The 16,917-nt window shown below is 38.2% G+C and overlaps 1 protein-coding gene across 1 annotated transcript in view; it reads right to left on the bottom strand.

The window, feature by feature from the left end:
- Positions 1-16,917, bottom strand: part of VPS8 (VPS8 subunit of CORVET complex) — a 247,992-nt gene that overhangs the window by 46,944 nt on the left and 184,131 nt on the right. Inside the window, 3 exon segments of the mRNA XM_030328374.1 lie at positions 10,560-10,725; positions 12,780-12,949; positions 14,777-14,857. Of these exon segments, the coding sequence (XP_030184234.1) occupies positions 10,560-10,725; positions 12,780-12,949; positions 14,777-14,857 (417 nt within the window).

Below are 16,917 nucleotides of genomic sequence, written 5' to 3'. Positions count from 1 at the left end.
CTTTTAATTCCCTTGCCTTTGGGGATGTGTGAAGTAAGAAATTGCTACAACTGAGGTCAGAGAGGTCTCTTCCTGCTTTCTCCTCTAGGGTTTTGATGGTTTCCTGTCGCACATTCAGGTCCTTTATCCATTTTGAGTTTATTTTTGTGCATGGTGTGAGAAAGTGGTCTAGTTTCAATCTTCTGCATGTTGCTGTCCAGTTCTCCCAGCACCATTTGTTAAAGAGGCTGTCTTTTTTCCATTGGATGTTCTTTCCTGCTTTGTCAAAGATTAGTTGGCCATATGTTTGTGGGTCTAGTTCTGGGGTTTCTATTCTATTCCATTGGTCTATGTGTCTGTTTTTGTGCCAATACCATGCTGTCTTGATGATTACAGCTTTGTAGTCGAGGCTAAAGTCTGGGATTGTGATGCCTCCTGCTTTGGTCTTCTTCAAAATCACTTTGGCTATTCGGGGCCTTTTGTGGTTCCATATGAATTTTAGGATTGCTTGTTCTAGTTTCGAGAAGAATGCTGGTGCAATTTTGATTGGGATTGCATTGAATGTGTAGACAGCTTTGGGTAGTATTAAGGATTGCTTTTTTTGGAGAAAAATTTTTAGAGCAGTTTCGGGTTTGCATCAAAATTGAGAGGAAGGTACAGAATAGCGCATACATCCCATGCTCCCACACCTGCACAGCCTTCCCCCTTATCAACATCCTCCACCACAGCAGTACATCTGTGACAACTGATGACACATTACACTGACACATCATTATCACCCAGAGTGATATAAACCCAGTTTATATTAGGGTTCACATTTGGTGTTGTTGCCTTCTATGGGTTTAGACAAACGTGTAATGACATATGTCCACTACTGTAATATTACACAGAGTATCTTCACTGCCCTAAAGTCTTCTGTGTTCCATTTATTCATCCCCCCTCCCCACTGGCCCCTGGCAGCCACTGATGTTTTTACTGCCTCCACAGCTTTGCCTTCTTCAGAATGTCATACAGTTGATTTTTTCCCTCCTCTTTATGACTTGCATTTTTCCTGCTTTCTTGCATACCTGGTAACTTTTGATCAAATGTCAGACATTGTGAATTTTACCTTGTTGGGTAAAATATTTTTGTAATCCCTACCATACTCTTGAACTTTGTTCTGGGATGTAGTTAAAATACTTGGAAATAATTTGGGGCACCTGTCTAGCCCAGCCAGAAGAGGATGTGACTTCACCTCGGGGTCGTGAGTTCGAGTCCCATGTTGGGTATACAGATTACTAAAAAAAAAAAAAACAAACCTAAAAAAAAAATAAATACTTGGAAATAATTTGATCTTTTTTAGGTTTTAAGTTTTGTGAGGTGGGATCAAAGCAGCCGTTAGTCTAGGGTTAACTTTTCCCTCAATATGATGGTCAAGACATGACTTAGTACTCAGTGCTGCCCTGTGAAGGATGCAGTGTTCCAGGCTGGCATTATTCCTGGCTGTATGTCAATCTGGGGGTACTGCTACCTCTAATCCTTTTGTGTGGTTCTTCTTCAGGCCTTGAGTGTTCTGCTTCCTCATACATGAGTGGACAATATTCAACTTAATACTGAAGGCTGTCTTATGCAGGTCTCTGGGGCTTTTTCCCTGTGCAGCTCTTTCCTGTTCATACTCTGTTCGGCAACCTCAAGCCACCTCGCCTTCTCTGGACTCCAGCTCTACCTCCTCAACTCGGAGAGACCGGTGAGCTCTGCCTCGGTTTCCTCTTCCCTGTGCCATGGCTAACCTTTCTGCTAGCAGTATACTAAGGATGATTCTAGGGCTTACGTTATTTGTTTCTCACCTCTCAGGGGCCACACTTCTTCACTACTCAATGTCCAATGTCTTGAGAACCACTGTTTATAAATGTCTATTTCCGCCCAAGAACTCCAAATGCATCCTGTCAGAAATTGAAGTCCCTGTATTACCTTTTAAATAAAAAAACTTCTCAATTCTGAAACCTATCTTGTCAAAGGGATCTGGATAAGGGATTGTGCACTTGTACAAACATACCTTCCCACTAATGATTAAAAAGTGTCTGCCTCTTCACATCCTTAACAATATAAATGTGTATCTATTTTGAAATGTGTGCCAGTTTATTGTGTATTTTTAAAAATTAGCCAGTTTAATAACTTAAAAAAACGGCATATTGTTGTTTTAATTTGTATTTCTTTGATCACTGGTAATGAAGTTGAACATTTTTTCACATTTCATTGAACACTATTATTTTTAAATGTCACTTGCCCACATTCCCATCAAAGCTTTAGTTCTACATAAATACTGGAAACACTTTTTGGGTACTATTGTTATCCTCTGGTCTTTTGGACATAAGCCTTTTCTGGATCAAAGTGAAGGGTGCAAACTTTCAGGGCTTTAAGCATCTGTTAAACCACTCTGGCAGTGGTGACAAGGGAGGTGCTCACAGAGACGTGACTGTCTATCCATTTTCCACAATCACAGTCAATACATTACATGTGTCCTCTGTTTCAAACCCTTCAGTGTTTCCTACTACTTTAAGAATAAAAAGTAAACTCTTCACCAGATCTTCCAGGCTATTCAGGACATGGCCCTGCCTACCTCTTCAACCTCATTCCTTGCCACACTCCTCTTTAGTTTCTATGTTTCACCCACTGATCTTTTCTCAGTTCCTTGAACAAGTCAACCCTCGCCTCAGTTCCTCTGTGCTTGCTCTTCTCTTGCTTGGAATATTCTTCACATGGATGGTACTTTCCTGTCCTTCAGATCTTAGCTTAAATATCACCTCTGCAGATGGATATTCCTGGACCACCCTCCAGAGTAGGTTTCCCTCATGCTGTTCTTCCCATAACATTCTATTCTTTCCCGATAGCACTTACAACCTATCACAATTTGGAGTTACACATGCAATTACAGTTTGCTTACAATTTAATTATCGTCTAGCTCTCTTCCTATATGGTAAGCTACGTAATGGTAGGAAATACGTTTTCAGGTTTTTTATTGTTGTTGTTCAGTAATGTATACTCAGTCCCGAAAATATAGCATTTGGCCCAAAGTAGGCATATGTTAAATACTGGCTGAAATAATGAATCACTTAATACTAGGGTATAATAAGATTACTGGAAAATGGGCAAAAGTCTCCTCAAAGAGATTCATTTAAATTAGAATCATTTATCACCTCTCTGCACATCTAAGATACATTAACCCTCATTTAACTTGTAAATTTAAGTTACAGGATATTCTTTTGAGAAATGCTGCTATCACCAGATACTGAAATTTCATTGTTTAGCATTTAATTGGAATCTAATGTTTATAATGGGGAATTGACACTCTTTAAAAACGACAGATGAATACAGGGCATTAATACCAGTGTTCTGATTTCATTAAGCAGCTGGTAAAACAAATCTTCAATTTATAGTGGGAATCCAAATTAAATAAGAATTGGACAATGGTTAATAGAAAATTATGACCAGTGAGCCCAAATAAATGTCATGTACTGAGTAATTTCTTTGAAGTTGTAAATACTCTCCTCTGACATTATTTATAAATTTACCCCAAAAGACAAAACATTTTCTTAGACAACTCTAAAAATCAAAATATAAAACCAACCCCAAGTACCAAGAAAAGTATCAGCTTATTTCATTTAACTCTTTTCTGTTCTGATGATTAAAGAATAAATAGGCAGTTATAGGTTTATTTCGAGTCTTCTTCTCATGTATTTACCTCTTATAAAAAAAAATAAACAAAAAAACCCACCTCTGATATTTGACTAATGTACCTGCCTCTCTACCAGTAAGAGATGATTTATCCAACTCTGAAAAGTTATCAAGCAATACATTGTAAAACTTTCTGATAAGTCTTTAAATGTTGCTGGCACATAAAATGTGTTAGCTTACTACCAGCTCTCAAGAATTCTAAGCATACAATCTAGTAAATCTTCAATTATGTTTCTTTGAATTTGCAGCATGTTGTCTGTTGATCAACAATTATTTTAAAAATTAATACCAAGTTAATTTCTTCTATTGCTCATCAGTGCCAATGAAGATGGTTTTCTGCTACTATAAATTTGATAAAGGAATAGGAAAAGAAAATTTAATAACCCAAGAAAACTATTACATTATATTATATAGCAATATCATTTGTTGAGAAAATATAGTAGAATGATAAGTACTTCAGTTGAAATTAATTCTCCAATGTATGTTATCTGTGGGTAATACACACAGAAAACAAAACGGCGAATCAGAGAGACTTACAAGGTTTATTTGTGGACCTCAACACTTCAGACTAAGCTTTGTAAACCTGAGGCAATGATGGAGATAAGGAAGAAAAGACGGAGTCATTTTTCTGGCTTGTAAAGAGTAAAAGTAGTTATTCCACAGGAGAGCAGGCTTCCTGGGGGAATAACTCCCCTCATGTCTGTGCCGACCCGTTTGGAGGCAACCAATCTGTCAGAGTTATTGCTTATATATACTGACCAGTTGTGCAAAAAAGACATGAGATAAGGAGCAGAAGAAGACAGACCTTCTCCACCAAAAATACAGTTCTCAGGGTAACTGTTCCATCTTGTTGAGCCAGAGTTAGAAAATGACCATGGAAAAAATTATCCTAGGTCTTGGAAAAGAATGAAACAAAAAGGGATTTGACTGAAGGATCATAGAGGCAGTGAGAAGGTTCAAATGCATTCAGTATCTCCTGGGAGTAGAGAGCAACACGTGGAAACTGACTGGCAATCTCAACCTGATTTTGGAGTCACTGGGCCCTCACCTCTGTGATCCTCCCTGCACTGGCTAGGAACTTAATGACCAGGGTTGACATTTTTCAAAGGAAATCGAGAGCACAAAGTGCACAAAGTACAACTTTCATAACATACAATTTAATAAAAACCATCATAGACAGAATTAGTATTTTCATTTAAAATTTTCTTATAATTAAAAATGGAATGGCTCACACGTGGTAAGAAATCTTAATTAGCACAGCCAATATGGTATGGATGTATTTTAAAAATCAGCTTTCCCAGGTTTCAATCAAGTCAGAATGCTAAAAATAGGAACAGGCTGGAGGTAGGAAAATTGGGGGTGATAATGGTCCTATAAAACCTTGAGTTCAAATATTGGCCTCCCTTCTCTGAGCTACATCCAGTTCCTATAAAATAGGGAATATATCACTCTCATAAAATTGTGGAAACTAGCATAAACACATCTTCAGCATATATTTGATAAATTTAATTTTCTCTTTCCTTCTTGTGTTACCAATCCACTAGATCTTTTTACAGTATCCTAGTAACACAGACAGCTAGAAGAAAATTTAAGAAATCCCAAATAGTTCTTACTCTAGAACTACTGCTTCATATGATTTGAGAATCATTCTTCATTATTAGCAAGTATCAAAGATTTAAAAAAAAATTTTTTTTTTAAAGTTTATTTATTTTCAGAGAGACAGACAATGGGAGTTGGGGAGGAGCAGAGAGAGAGACAGAATCCCAAGTAGGCCCTGCACTGTCAGCAGAGCCTGATATGGGGCTCAAACTCACAAAACCATGAGATCATGACCTGAGCCAAAACCAAGAGTCAGATGCTTAACTAACTGAGCCACCCAGGAGCCCCAACGAAAGATTTTCAAGAGGGTCTGACTAGTAATCTTACCGGAGTTTCCTGAACAATGAAAAAATTGAGTCATCTCTCTTCCCTTCCAGAATGGGATTGCCTCATACAGCCTCAGAAGTAAAGCTGCCTTTGACATGTAGGTACAACTTCAAGATAATTTACCTTTTCTAGATGTTCTGAGAGAAGGCAGGAGGAAAGTCAATGAAATAGATTACTATCTTTCTTCACTCTATGAGGTGTGGGGACGCTGGTACAGGGCAACCAATGGACTATAAATGGCTTCAGGATTCGACACCTATTTAGGAAAAATTTCTCAGCAAAACATGGAATTAAAAATAACTTCCTAAAACATGATATAAAGGTTACACACTAAATGTCTGTGGTTAACATTAAACTTAATGATGAAAAATTGAACACTTTCCCCTAAGATAAGTAACAAGGCAAACAGATCTATTCTTATCATTCCTATTCAACACTGTACTGGAGGCCAATGTAACAAGGAAAAGAAATAAAAGGCATAAGATTGGAAACAAAGAAATAAAAGTCTTCATTTGCATATGATCTGATTATCTATGTAGGAAATACCAAAGAACCTATAAGAAAAATATTAGTACTAACAAGTAAGCTTTGTAAGGTCACTGGTCACTGGACACAAGATCAATATAAGAAAAGAAGTTGTATTTCTGTATCCTAGCAATGAACAATTAGAAAATTGAAATATAAAACTGTAAAATATATATCAAAAGAAACTACATACTTAGAAATAAATCTTAGAAACAAAACATGCAAGATTTACATGCCAAAAACTATAAAGCATTGGTGAAATAAGTCAAAGAAGATTGAAATAAATTGATAGATATACCATGTTAATGGATTGGAAGACTCAATATTGTTAAGCTATCAACTCTCCCTAAATTGATCGATCAACAGATCCAACACAATCCCAATAAAATTCCAGCATGACTTTTTTTGTAGAAATTGACAAGCTGATTTTAAAATTTATATGGAAAAGCAAAGGGATTAGAACAGCCAAATGTTAGTAAGAACAACAAACTTGGAGGACTCATAATACCTGATAGATTTACTATAAAACTACCATATTGGAGAAAGGATAAATAGGTCAATGGAAGAATAGAAAGTCAAAAAACAGACCTGCACATACATAGTCAATTGATTTTTGCCTAAGATACCAAGGCAATTCAATGCAAAAGAATGAACTTCAATCCTATCTTGTACCCTAGTAAAAATGAACTCAAAGTGCATCAGTGGTTGCCAGGGACAGAGAGTAGGGGGAAAGACTGACTACAAAGAGATATGGGGGACTTTTGAGAGTCGGTTATAACACTGCTCTATATCTTGATTGTAAAGGTGGCTATCAACACTCTCGACAATAGCCAAATTGTGGAAAAAGCCTAAATGTCCATCAACTGATGAATGGATAAAGAAATTGTGGTTTATATACACAATGGAATACTACGTGGCAATGGGAAAGAATGAAATATGGCCCTTTGTAGCAACATGGATGGAACTGGAGAGTGTGATGCTAAGTGAAATAAGCCATACAGAGAAAGACAGATACCATATGTGTTCACTCTTATGTGGATCCTGAGACACTTAACAGAAACCCATGGGGGAGGGGAAGAAAAAAAAAAAAAAGAAGTTAGAGTGGGAGAGAGCCAAAGCATAAGAGACTCTTAAAAACTGAGAACAAACTGAGGGTTGATGGGGGGTGGGAGGGAGGGGAGGGTAGGTGATGGGCATTGAAGAGGGCATCTTTTGGGGTGAGCACTGGGTGTTGTATGGAAACCAATTTGACAATAAATTTCATATATTAAAAAAAGTACAAAAAAATAGCTAAAGATAAAAAAAAGGTGGCTGTCAAAACTCACAAAAGGTAAATTTACTGCTTGTAAATTATGCATTAAAATACGTAATAACAGCATAAAACATAACTATTTTTTAAAAAAGGAAAAAATGGTCTATTTTAGCTGAGGACTATCTAGAAAGAAAGACATTAGTTGGTAATATCCAAGCAGTTATATGCATACAATCACAAGTTGGTTTATGAGCAGGATAAAACTGAAAGAGGAAAAAAACTGAAGTGCCCCAAGATGTGACTTAAGTATTTGCATAAAAAAGGTTCCCTCATCTGCATTTGGATGCAGCTTGGAAACAGGGTGGAAATCATAAGATCTGTCTTTCCTTCCCTAAATGCAAACAAGGAAGCATTTTAGATGACTAGTTAATGAAATTTTCAATCTGGAAACCATACTGAACCTCTTTACCTGTAATGTCCTGCCAAAGTCTCTAAATTCAACAATGACTTCTCTTATTCCCAAGTATTCTGGGTACTAATTTTGACTCCTCCCTCTGTCTTACGTGCTCCATCCAACAGTTTTATCACCAACTCCTGATAATTCTATCCCTCAAATATAGCATCTCTGCTATAAACCAGAAAAGAACATGGAACTGGAAGTTGAACGTGACTGGATGACAGGGTGAAAGAGAGTGGTCTGAGATGCACCTGGTGAGGTAAGCAAGGACCATGTTAACTGTTCTGATGTCTCTGCGCATCTCAAACACATCTCAAATAGGTACTAGTTTCTCCATCCCAACTTCTATCATTCTAGTATAAGTTACCACTTCTTTCCTCCAAATTACTTCAATGTTCTTGGGTCTCCCTACATCTGTTCTTATTTCCCTTTCATTTTCTACACTGCAGTTAGAGTGCTCTAAAAATATCGCTCTGAAAAAAAAATGCTATTCTGATCAGATATTATTCCTTCCTTAAAACCCCTTAATACACTTTCTTTAGCACAAACATCAAAGTAATTAATATGGTCCCTGTTTACTACAGCAGCCTCACCTCATACCACTCATTTTCTCATATTCTTGATCCAGTCATGCTCAATGTCTAGCTTCACAGCAGAGAGGTTATGTCTGTTCTATATATATGGTTCCCTCAGTCTAGAGTATCCCTCTTTCTACCCACCATTGCACCTAAACTTGTCTAGCTCATGTCTCTTTTCCTTCAGGGGAAGCTAACATGGCACTTCCAGGAAGCCTTCCATGGTTTTTCATGTCGACTAAGTCCACTCATTGCCTGCTCTTACAGCATAGTTCATCTCCAAGTACTTGTGGCACAATAAAAAGATAAATATTTGGTCTTTGTCCCTGGTTTCTGGTACATAGCTCCTTAAACTCTTGGAATCTCCTGAGTGATAAGAGTGCCTTCTGTATACTAATGAGATGACTGGTAGCTGTGGATGCCTAGATTGCTTCAAGTTGGGGGCTGGTCATTACAAAGATCAGGTCATGCTTAGAGGCTCTACCCTCCCCTGCTTGCCCTTCATCCCCAACTTCTAGGGAGGGGAGAAGGGCTAGAGATGGAGTATAATCACCAATGGCCAATGATTTAATCAATCATGGTTGCATAATGAGACTGCCACAGAAGCCCTGAAGCAGCCAGGTTCAAGGAGCTTCTGAGTTGGTGAACACACTGAGGTACTGGGAAGGTAGTGTGCTGGGAGAGGACAAGGAAGCACCCTTCTCCCTCCATACCTTGCCCTGCTCATTTTTTCCCATGTCTGTTCCTGAGTTGGATCCTCTTCTAAACAGGCAAATATAAAGTTCCAGGAGTTGCTCCTGGTGCATTGTCAAACTGCAGGGGGATTGATCACGGGAACCTCTGACTCTGCCAAGTCAGACAGAAGGGTAGGTAACTGGACATTCCATTTGCAACTGATGTTTGAAGTAAGGGTAGGCTCAGGTGAATGAGCCTTTGAACCTGTGGAATCTGACGCTAACTCCTGATAGTGTCAGAATTGAATTACTGGACACCCAGCTGGTGTGCAGAGTACTGACAGAATTAGTGTCAGACCTGGTGTTGGAAAAGATACCACGCATTTGGCGCCAGAAAGAACTTGAGAATACTTATTGAAAGTCTGTTTGTAACTTCATTGGTTGTGTACTCCCTGAGACAAATTCGTGTATACTACTATACCCCCAGCATTTAGCACAGTGCCTGGCACGCTGTTTTGTACATACTTGACGAATATAAATGAACGTCTACCACCAGAGTATAAAAATTCTGAACTGTTATCTGGGAGAAACTAGGTCAAAGTTTTTTTCTGGGTCTACCTCTGACGCAGCACTGAAAGCTGACAGAACAAGGACAGAAGATCAACAGGTTCCACTTTTCACTAAGTGATGTTAAGGCCAACTACAAGGTGGGGGCACAGAGGAAGGAGCAAGAAATGGCAACCGTGACACCTCTTCTCACTCTGAAGAGGAAATAAATTGAGAATAGAATAATGATCAAGTGCTGGTCCTAGCAGCGGCTCCTCCTCCACACTGGGCCCCGCGTGTTGTCAAGTTCTGTTCTCCCAAAAGTTATTAAGCAGCAGAGTTCAAATGTACCACTGCCTGCTTAAGAAGGAAAAAAGAAAGGATGTCAAATGAATAAAAGTTGTATCTAGTCCATGAGTCGAACTCCAAAGGCAATGACAAATTCTCAAATGAACACTACTGCATCAAGTTCTTTGAAGAAAGTTACCCAGCTGAGAGAGCCACGCACAGAGCACATGTGCACTTAGCTTGTCCACTGGTCCCACTGAAGAGGGACAGCTCTGCTCTCGAGCACACAGGTAGCCATCAGTACTTGCTGACCTCTTACTTTGTCAAAGGCTTAAGGAGGCTCATGTATGTACATCCCCCCCACCGCCCCCCACCTTCAAGTAGATCTTAAACTTTTTCAGAGAAGAAAATGTCTTCTGCCTTTAAAATGTCTTAAATCCCCATTTTCAGCGTAGGGCAAGGAGGAGAAGTTCTTCAAATACTAAATAGAACTGAACAGAAGGCGTCATGCACTAGATACCAACGAGGTAAAGTCGCTGAGGTCTACAAGAAAAACGAGGCCAGGCCCGAAAGACCCTGGTAAGAAAAGACTATCTCCATCTTGCCATGAAAACAAGGCTTACCTGTGACGGGGCTGTCTTCCCCTTTTTAATTTCAGATGAATTTTCACTTAATTTCCCTACTTTGTTACTTGAGCTGCATTTGTAGCATGTCCATCTTGTCCGCCCCTCAGTTTCTATGGTGCACTCTTTGTTTTGCAGACAGAATGAGTGATACAAATGGCCACAGCTGCAAAATAAAGGCAACCAATTTGCACTTTTCCTTAACATAAAATCTCCAAACATAAGCTATGCTAGAGTGTATTTATAAGTGGCAAAGACTTCAGGTAAGTTATAATACACTGACTGTTGTATAGTTAAGAAGAAAGGAAATTTACTTGTTGCCGTCCTCTCTTTTTTAAAGCTCAGACTCACGTATTTGCACACCTACATCGGGAGCAGGAACAGAATCACAATTCTCTTGACTACAAACCACGTGGGAGATGACTTGAACTTCTGTTCATTTCTCAAACTATGAAATGTTTTTAGCAAGTATGAAAAAAATGCAATTGGGGAAAGCCCTAATGATTTAAGTAGCTTGGTAACAACATGAGTGGTCTGCCTCATCAAATCCAAGGCAACAGTTGTGATTTGATTAATACAAAACTGTCAGGGCTGCAGTAATTCTTACACTATTCCTAAGAAGAAACTCCCTGCTGATTGCTAAGTGAGCCTCCCTAAAGTGAGTGTTGAGTATAATTCTCTGTCATCTTTACTGATTGCTCCTCAACTCTCCAGCCTGAAATGTTGGACTACCTCAGAAGTCAATTCTTTTCTATAGTCTTTATAGTCTTTCTCTACTTTTTTTCTTCTAGAGCTACGCTTGCTCTTTCAGTGATTACTCCAGGTCCACAGCTTTAAAATGCCACCTATGTGTGGATGGGATATCTTACAGGCATCTTAACTCTAACATGTGTCAAACCAAATTCTTGATTTCACTCTGCTCTACCCCAACCGCATTGCTGTCATCCAACCTTTCCCACCTCAACAACTCCATTCTTCCAGTTTCTCAGGCCAGAAAGTTTGGCATCATCCTTCACTATTCTCTTTCTTTCACACCTCACATGCAATCTATAAACAAATCTTACCAGCTCTACCTTTAAAATATGTCCAGAATCCTACCACTTCTTACTTCATTACTACCACCTTGGGCCATCTCTCACTTGGATTACTGCAATAACCTAAATGGTTTCCCTGCTTTCACCCTTGAACTTCTGTAGTCCATTCTCAACATAGCAAAGAGATCCTTAAGACACAGGCCAGACGTCAAACCTATCCTCAAAACCATCCAATGGCTTCTCATCTCAGAGTAAAAGTTTAACCCTTTATAATGACCCAGTTGCTATATAATTTGGCCTCTGTTCTTCTGAAGTCAACTGTTATCATCTTCCCTTTCCTTCACTCTGCTTCGCCAGCACAAGCCTACTCACTCATTACTCTCCAAGTATGTGACCAAGCTCTAGCCTCAAGGTGTCTGCCCTTGCTGATCCTCTGCCTGGGGCACCCCCCCTGATACTGCACGGCCACTTCCCTTAGGTCTCTACTCAAATGTCACTAAACTAGTGAGACGTTCCCTAGTTACTCTTTAGAAATTAGTAGCTCCCAACATTCCTTTACACCATATTTTATTTTATTCATGGTAATTATTACATTTTTATTAATTTTTAAATTGTTATTAAGTCACCTTAACAGCGATGCCTTCCAAGACTACTCTGTATAAAATGTCTTCCCCCACCAAACACTCTTTCGTGGGCTTTTTGTGTGATGAGAGCTTCTTCCCCTTCCAACCACCAAATCTGCTAATCTTCCTGTGTCTATACTAATAGAAGTTATAACACTTATATAGCTCTTGCTATGTCAACACGATGACCAGTGTCTTATGTAATTTATCTCATTTAATATTCGCAATAAGCTAAGAAAAAGGTACCATTGTTATCCCAATTTACAGATAAGGAAACTAAGATGTAAAGAGATTAAATAAAATGTTCAAAGTCTCACAGCTAGCAAGTGGCAGAAACAGGATGGGAACTCAAAAAGCGTGGTTCCAGAGTCCATCTTTTATTGCCTTTACCCCATATATTCTCCCAAACCCTAAGCAGAATGTAAGGTCTATGAGGGCGAACTTTGCCCTGTTTTGTTCACTGCTAGAAAGACTGACTAGAGCTGTGTATCCACATGTATACCTGCCTGGTAATACCATACATGTCGCACACTGTATGTGTAACATTTCCTTCCCTTGATTACCTAAAGACAATGATTTCATCCGCCATTTCTTGGCGTCTCTTGTACTGCTGCAAACATATAGAGCAGTAATCCTGCTTGGGATTCAGTCCTCTGGTGACTGAAGCTCTCAGGTTACACAATGACCAATGGAGATCTTGGTTTAGAAGGCTAGTAGTTGTTTCCAGCAGAGTCTAGGAAAGACCAAAACAGAAACCAAACACACAAAAATGGTTCTTTAAGTGAAAGAGATGGGAGGAGGTGAATGAGGAGAGACACTTGTTTGGTTTTTTACCACAAACAACTGAAATTAGAATATACTATCTGGGGCACCTGGGTGGCTCAGTCGGTTAAGCGGCTGACTTCAGCTCAGGTCATGATCTCGTGGTCCGTGAGTTCGAGCCCCGCGTCGGGCTCTGTGCTGACAGCTCAGAGCCTGGAGCCTGTTTCAGATTCTGTGTCTCCCTCTCTCTGACCCTCCCCCGTTCATGCTCTGTCTCTCTCTGTCTCAAAAATAAATAAATGTTTAAAAAAAAAAAAAAGAATATACTATGAAGGCATAACATTAATAAAAACAAACCCCAAATACTCCCAAATTTAAGTGGTTAACTTTAATGTGCAAGAAATGACAAGGGCATACATCTAGAGTCTCAAAATATTTATTAAAAGGCTATCATTAGTTTCTACTGAGAAATGTGTGCTCTGCCATTCTGTGGCTTAACTCAGCACTGATGGCTTTCGAATGACTAGATAAATACAAACCTATTTTTTAATTACGTTTTTCTAGTAAGTTCCCTCTGAATGGCTCAAAGTGTTACAACAAACAACCAAAAACTCCGATTTTTTTTTATAGAAACTGCATCCATGGCAATATTTCAAATAACCTTTCACTGAAAAAGCTAATGGCCGTTCCTCAGTTTTCATCTCCCTTGGGCAGAAAGATCACATTTTCCTGATCAGCACTTACAAGTCATTTGAATCTACTTAAGACTGTGACATCTGTCAGTAAGTCACATAAAGACATTTTCATAGCTATCACATTAAGTCATTTTAATACTTTGTGTGCTTATGTTGCTTACATACTCTAATTCTCAACATTCATATCTATCATTCAGATGTGCAGCTGGGCTCTTTTCTGTCAGTCCCAAAGGGGAAGACATACTGCCCATCCTCCTTGCTATAAGCCTAGTCCTTTAATTTTACCTGTAATGGAGAATTTTTAGGTCTAACAGTCTTACCACTGTAATTCTTTCCAATCAACCCTATCTTTTCCTGCTCTTCCAAAGTTTGCAAACATTTCCTGCCTTGTTCTCAGCTTCCCTTCTGCCAACACGGAGTGCATGCCTGCAGGGGTATCTGTTTCACTGGGCTATGCTTGGCAAAACTGTAGTTCTTCAACACCCTAAGAAAAGCTCTGTCACCCCAATTTTTCTTTTTTTCTCTCAGATTATTAAAGAAGCAGATACTGTATCTACCATACCTAAATGGTGCTTTTCTTAGGTGGCTTCATCAGTCACTTCGAAGTATACTAAGAAAAAAATCTGTATACCATGGTGGCTCCTACTGAGAATCAATGCTATAGGCAGTTTTGAGTTAAACAAAGACTAATGACCACTTTTGGTTAGTGGCAATCATCTGCTTCAGAACGTTTGAAAGAAAATTCATTTAATTTTATTTTGCAATTTCTATACTCATGCTGACTCTTCCTTTTCATGGTTACATTCTTCCATTCAATTATTTTCCAGAATATTTCTCACACTTTTCACTTAGAAAAAAAGAACTGTTTCATTCCCAATGAATAAAATGAGTCCAAATTTGATACATTTCCACATTCTACAATATCTCTGTGTGTGTATACACATATTAATTAAGGCCAAGAGATTTATAAGCTTTTAAAAAGCATACACTTCAATCTACCGAACTTCCATTAAATAGGAATTTTTAAAGAAAAAGTATGGGTGCAAAGAAAAAAGAAATAGCTTCTTTTTACCTTAGGACAGCCTCAGAAATAGAAAGCTTACTTGTTCATAGTTAAAGGTATCCAACATTCCCAGAATGAGTCCCTGGATTTCTCCAAGTTTTCCTTTTCCATAAACTGGATCCTAATTAGAAAAAAGTTGCAAACGTGTAATTTTGTTCTTGATATTTTAAAATCACTTTAATATATAAGTTATCAGAAAGAGCCAAACACTCAAGTACTTTTCTACAGTCACAAAATATTTATTCTTTCATGAACCTTCCACTAGAAATGTGTATCAGTCTCCCTCTGTCCATCATAAATATTTTGAAAAAAAAAGATAAAATAAAATTTAAGTGATATGAGCCCCTTACCTAATAATCTTTTTGCAAGTGTAATTAAAGTTCACCCTGGTTTTGTTTCTGCAAGAAGCCTCCTCTCTTTCTTTATATTAAACATCACCCATGCCTCTTTGAGCTCTTATTTATCTGCTGCATTAAAACCAACGTCCACCTGAATGCCAGAATCTGTCCAACAACCCCTTCTATGACCCACACCTGGCCCCCTCCTGGCTCCCACCAACTAAATCGTTTCAGTTTAGGAGATTAATTTTTGGATCCAAGGAACAACTTTCAGTTTTTTAAAGCTTTTTTCAATAAAGTCACTACTGATCAACAACACATACTCAGACACCCAATCTCCCCTTCACTGCTTTTCCTATGAGGTATGCCAAGTAACTTGTTTAGTAGGTACAATGTGGAAAAAAAACTGAAATGTATAAAAACAATTCAAAAAATAGACACAAAAAACTGAAATCCAGCCACACAGAGATAAACACTGTTGATATTTTGATGCACATTTTTCCAGTCTTGTTTCTGGGAAAGGAGACAAAGGGCAAGAGGGAGAGATGTATTTCTTAGTGTACAAAATTTGAGCATTTTACATACTTTTATAACAGTATATTGTGAGAAGTTTCCCATATCAAATATTTCATAACAGCTACAGAATATGAATCATGTAAAAATATCACTTGTCATTCAACCCTTCTCTACTGCTGGACATGTAAGTTTGCCTCCCCCTTCCTAACTCCCACTCACAATTGTCAAATGCTGGTGGCTGTAAATTTTAGTCTAAATCTCTCATTCTTTCTTTAGAGATTTCTAGAAAGGGAATTACAGATTCAAAGAGGGTTTTTATGGGTATCGATATATACTGCCAAATTGCTCTACCGCTAAGTTGTATTATGCAACTTTTATCTCCATCGGCCTATTTGAGTGATCATTTTACCGCACCTTTGGCTAGGCCCAGAATTATAATTAAAACATTGCTAATAAATGAGTATGTCAAATCTATTACTTTACTCTAATATGGGATTATGTCTGACATAAATGATTCTCCCATGCCAAACAGGGGAGCCCAACCATACAGTAATGATGAATATAGCTATTTATTTAAGTGGGTAGCACATGCCAAGCGCGGTACTCCGTACTTTTTATATGTACCATATCATTACACTCCTTCCAGAACATTTATAAATGAAGAAATTCAAGCTCAGAAAGGTTAAGTAAGATTCTCTAAGATCACAAAACTATTACACAGATAAACTGGGATTTGAACCTACGTACTTCAGAAACCATGTTTTTAATTAATATGTTATACTGGTCTCCCAAGTAGATACATAGACTGATAAACTACATAATAAGCTAATGTTTGCTGGAAAATGTAGGTAACATGTCTGGCTACTTCTTAGAGAATGGCAGTTATTAAAATCTTGGTGCATTAAGAGTAATTCGGAGTTTAGATGTTAAGAAAAGACTGTGAAACAGGAAAAACATTGGAGAGAGGTTCAGAAATGTGAGAAGAAACTGTTTTTCTGCTCTTATACCACATAGTCTGAGTATTTGCTTCCTTTTCTCTTGTAGGCTCCGATGACGGCTCTTGAAGACTGGGTGGGCACAGTTTCTAACCGAGATTGTTTTTCAGTACTTTCAGTTGGGTGAGAGCAGCACAAGATATTAATCTTTTATTAGAAAAACAACTCAGGCCATATACTCACCAGATAATTTTTTGTTTTCTTTTTTTTTTTTTGCATAAAAATAGATACATGTTAATGCTTCTAAGCTTATACTCAATTTTGCTTTTGGTCAAGCTCTTAATAAATACACCTATTTCTCAAAGTATCAAGAGACAGTGTAATACTTTATT

The sequence above is a fragment of the Lynx canadensis genome, chromosome C2 (assembly GCF_007474595.2).
Source record: "Lynx canadensis isolate LIC74 chromosome C2, mLynCan4.pri.v2, whole genome shotgun sequence".
Classification (NCBI taxonomy): domain Eukaryota; kingdom Metazoa; phylum Chordata; class Mammalia; order Carnivora; family Felidae; genus Lynx; species Lynx canadensis.
This window is presented reverse-complemented; position numbering and strand designations above follow the sequence as displayed.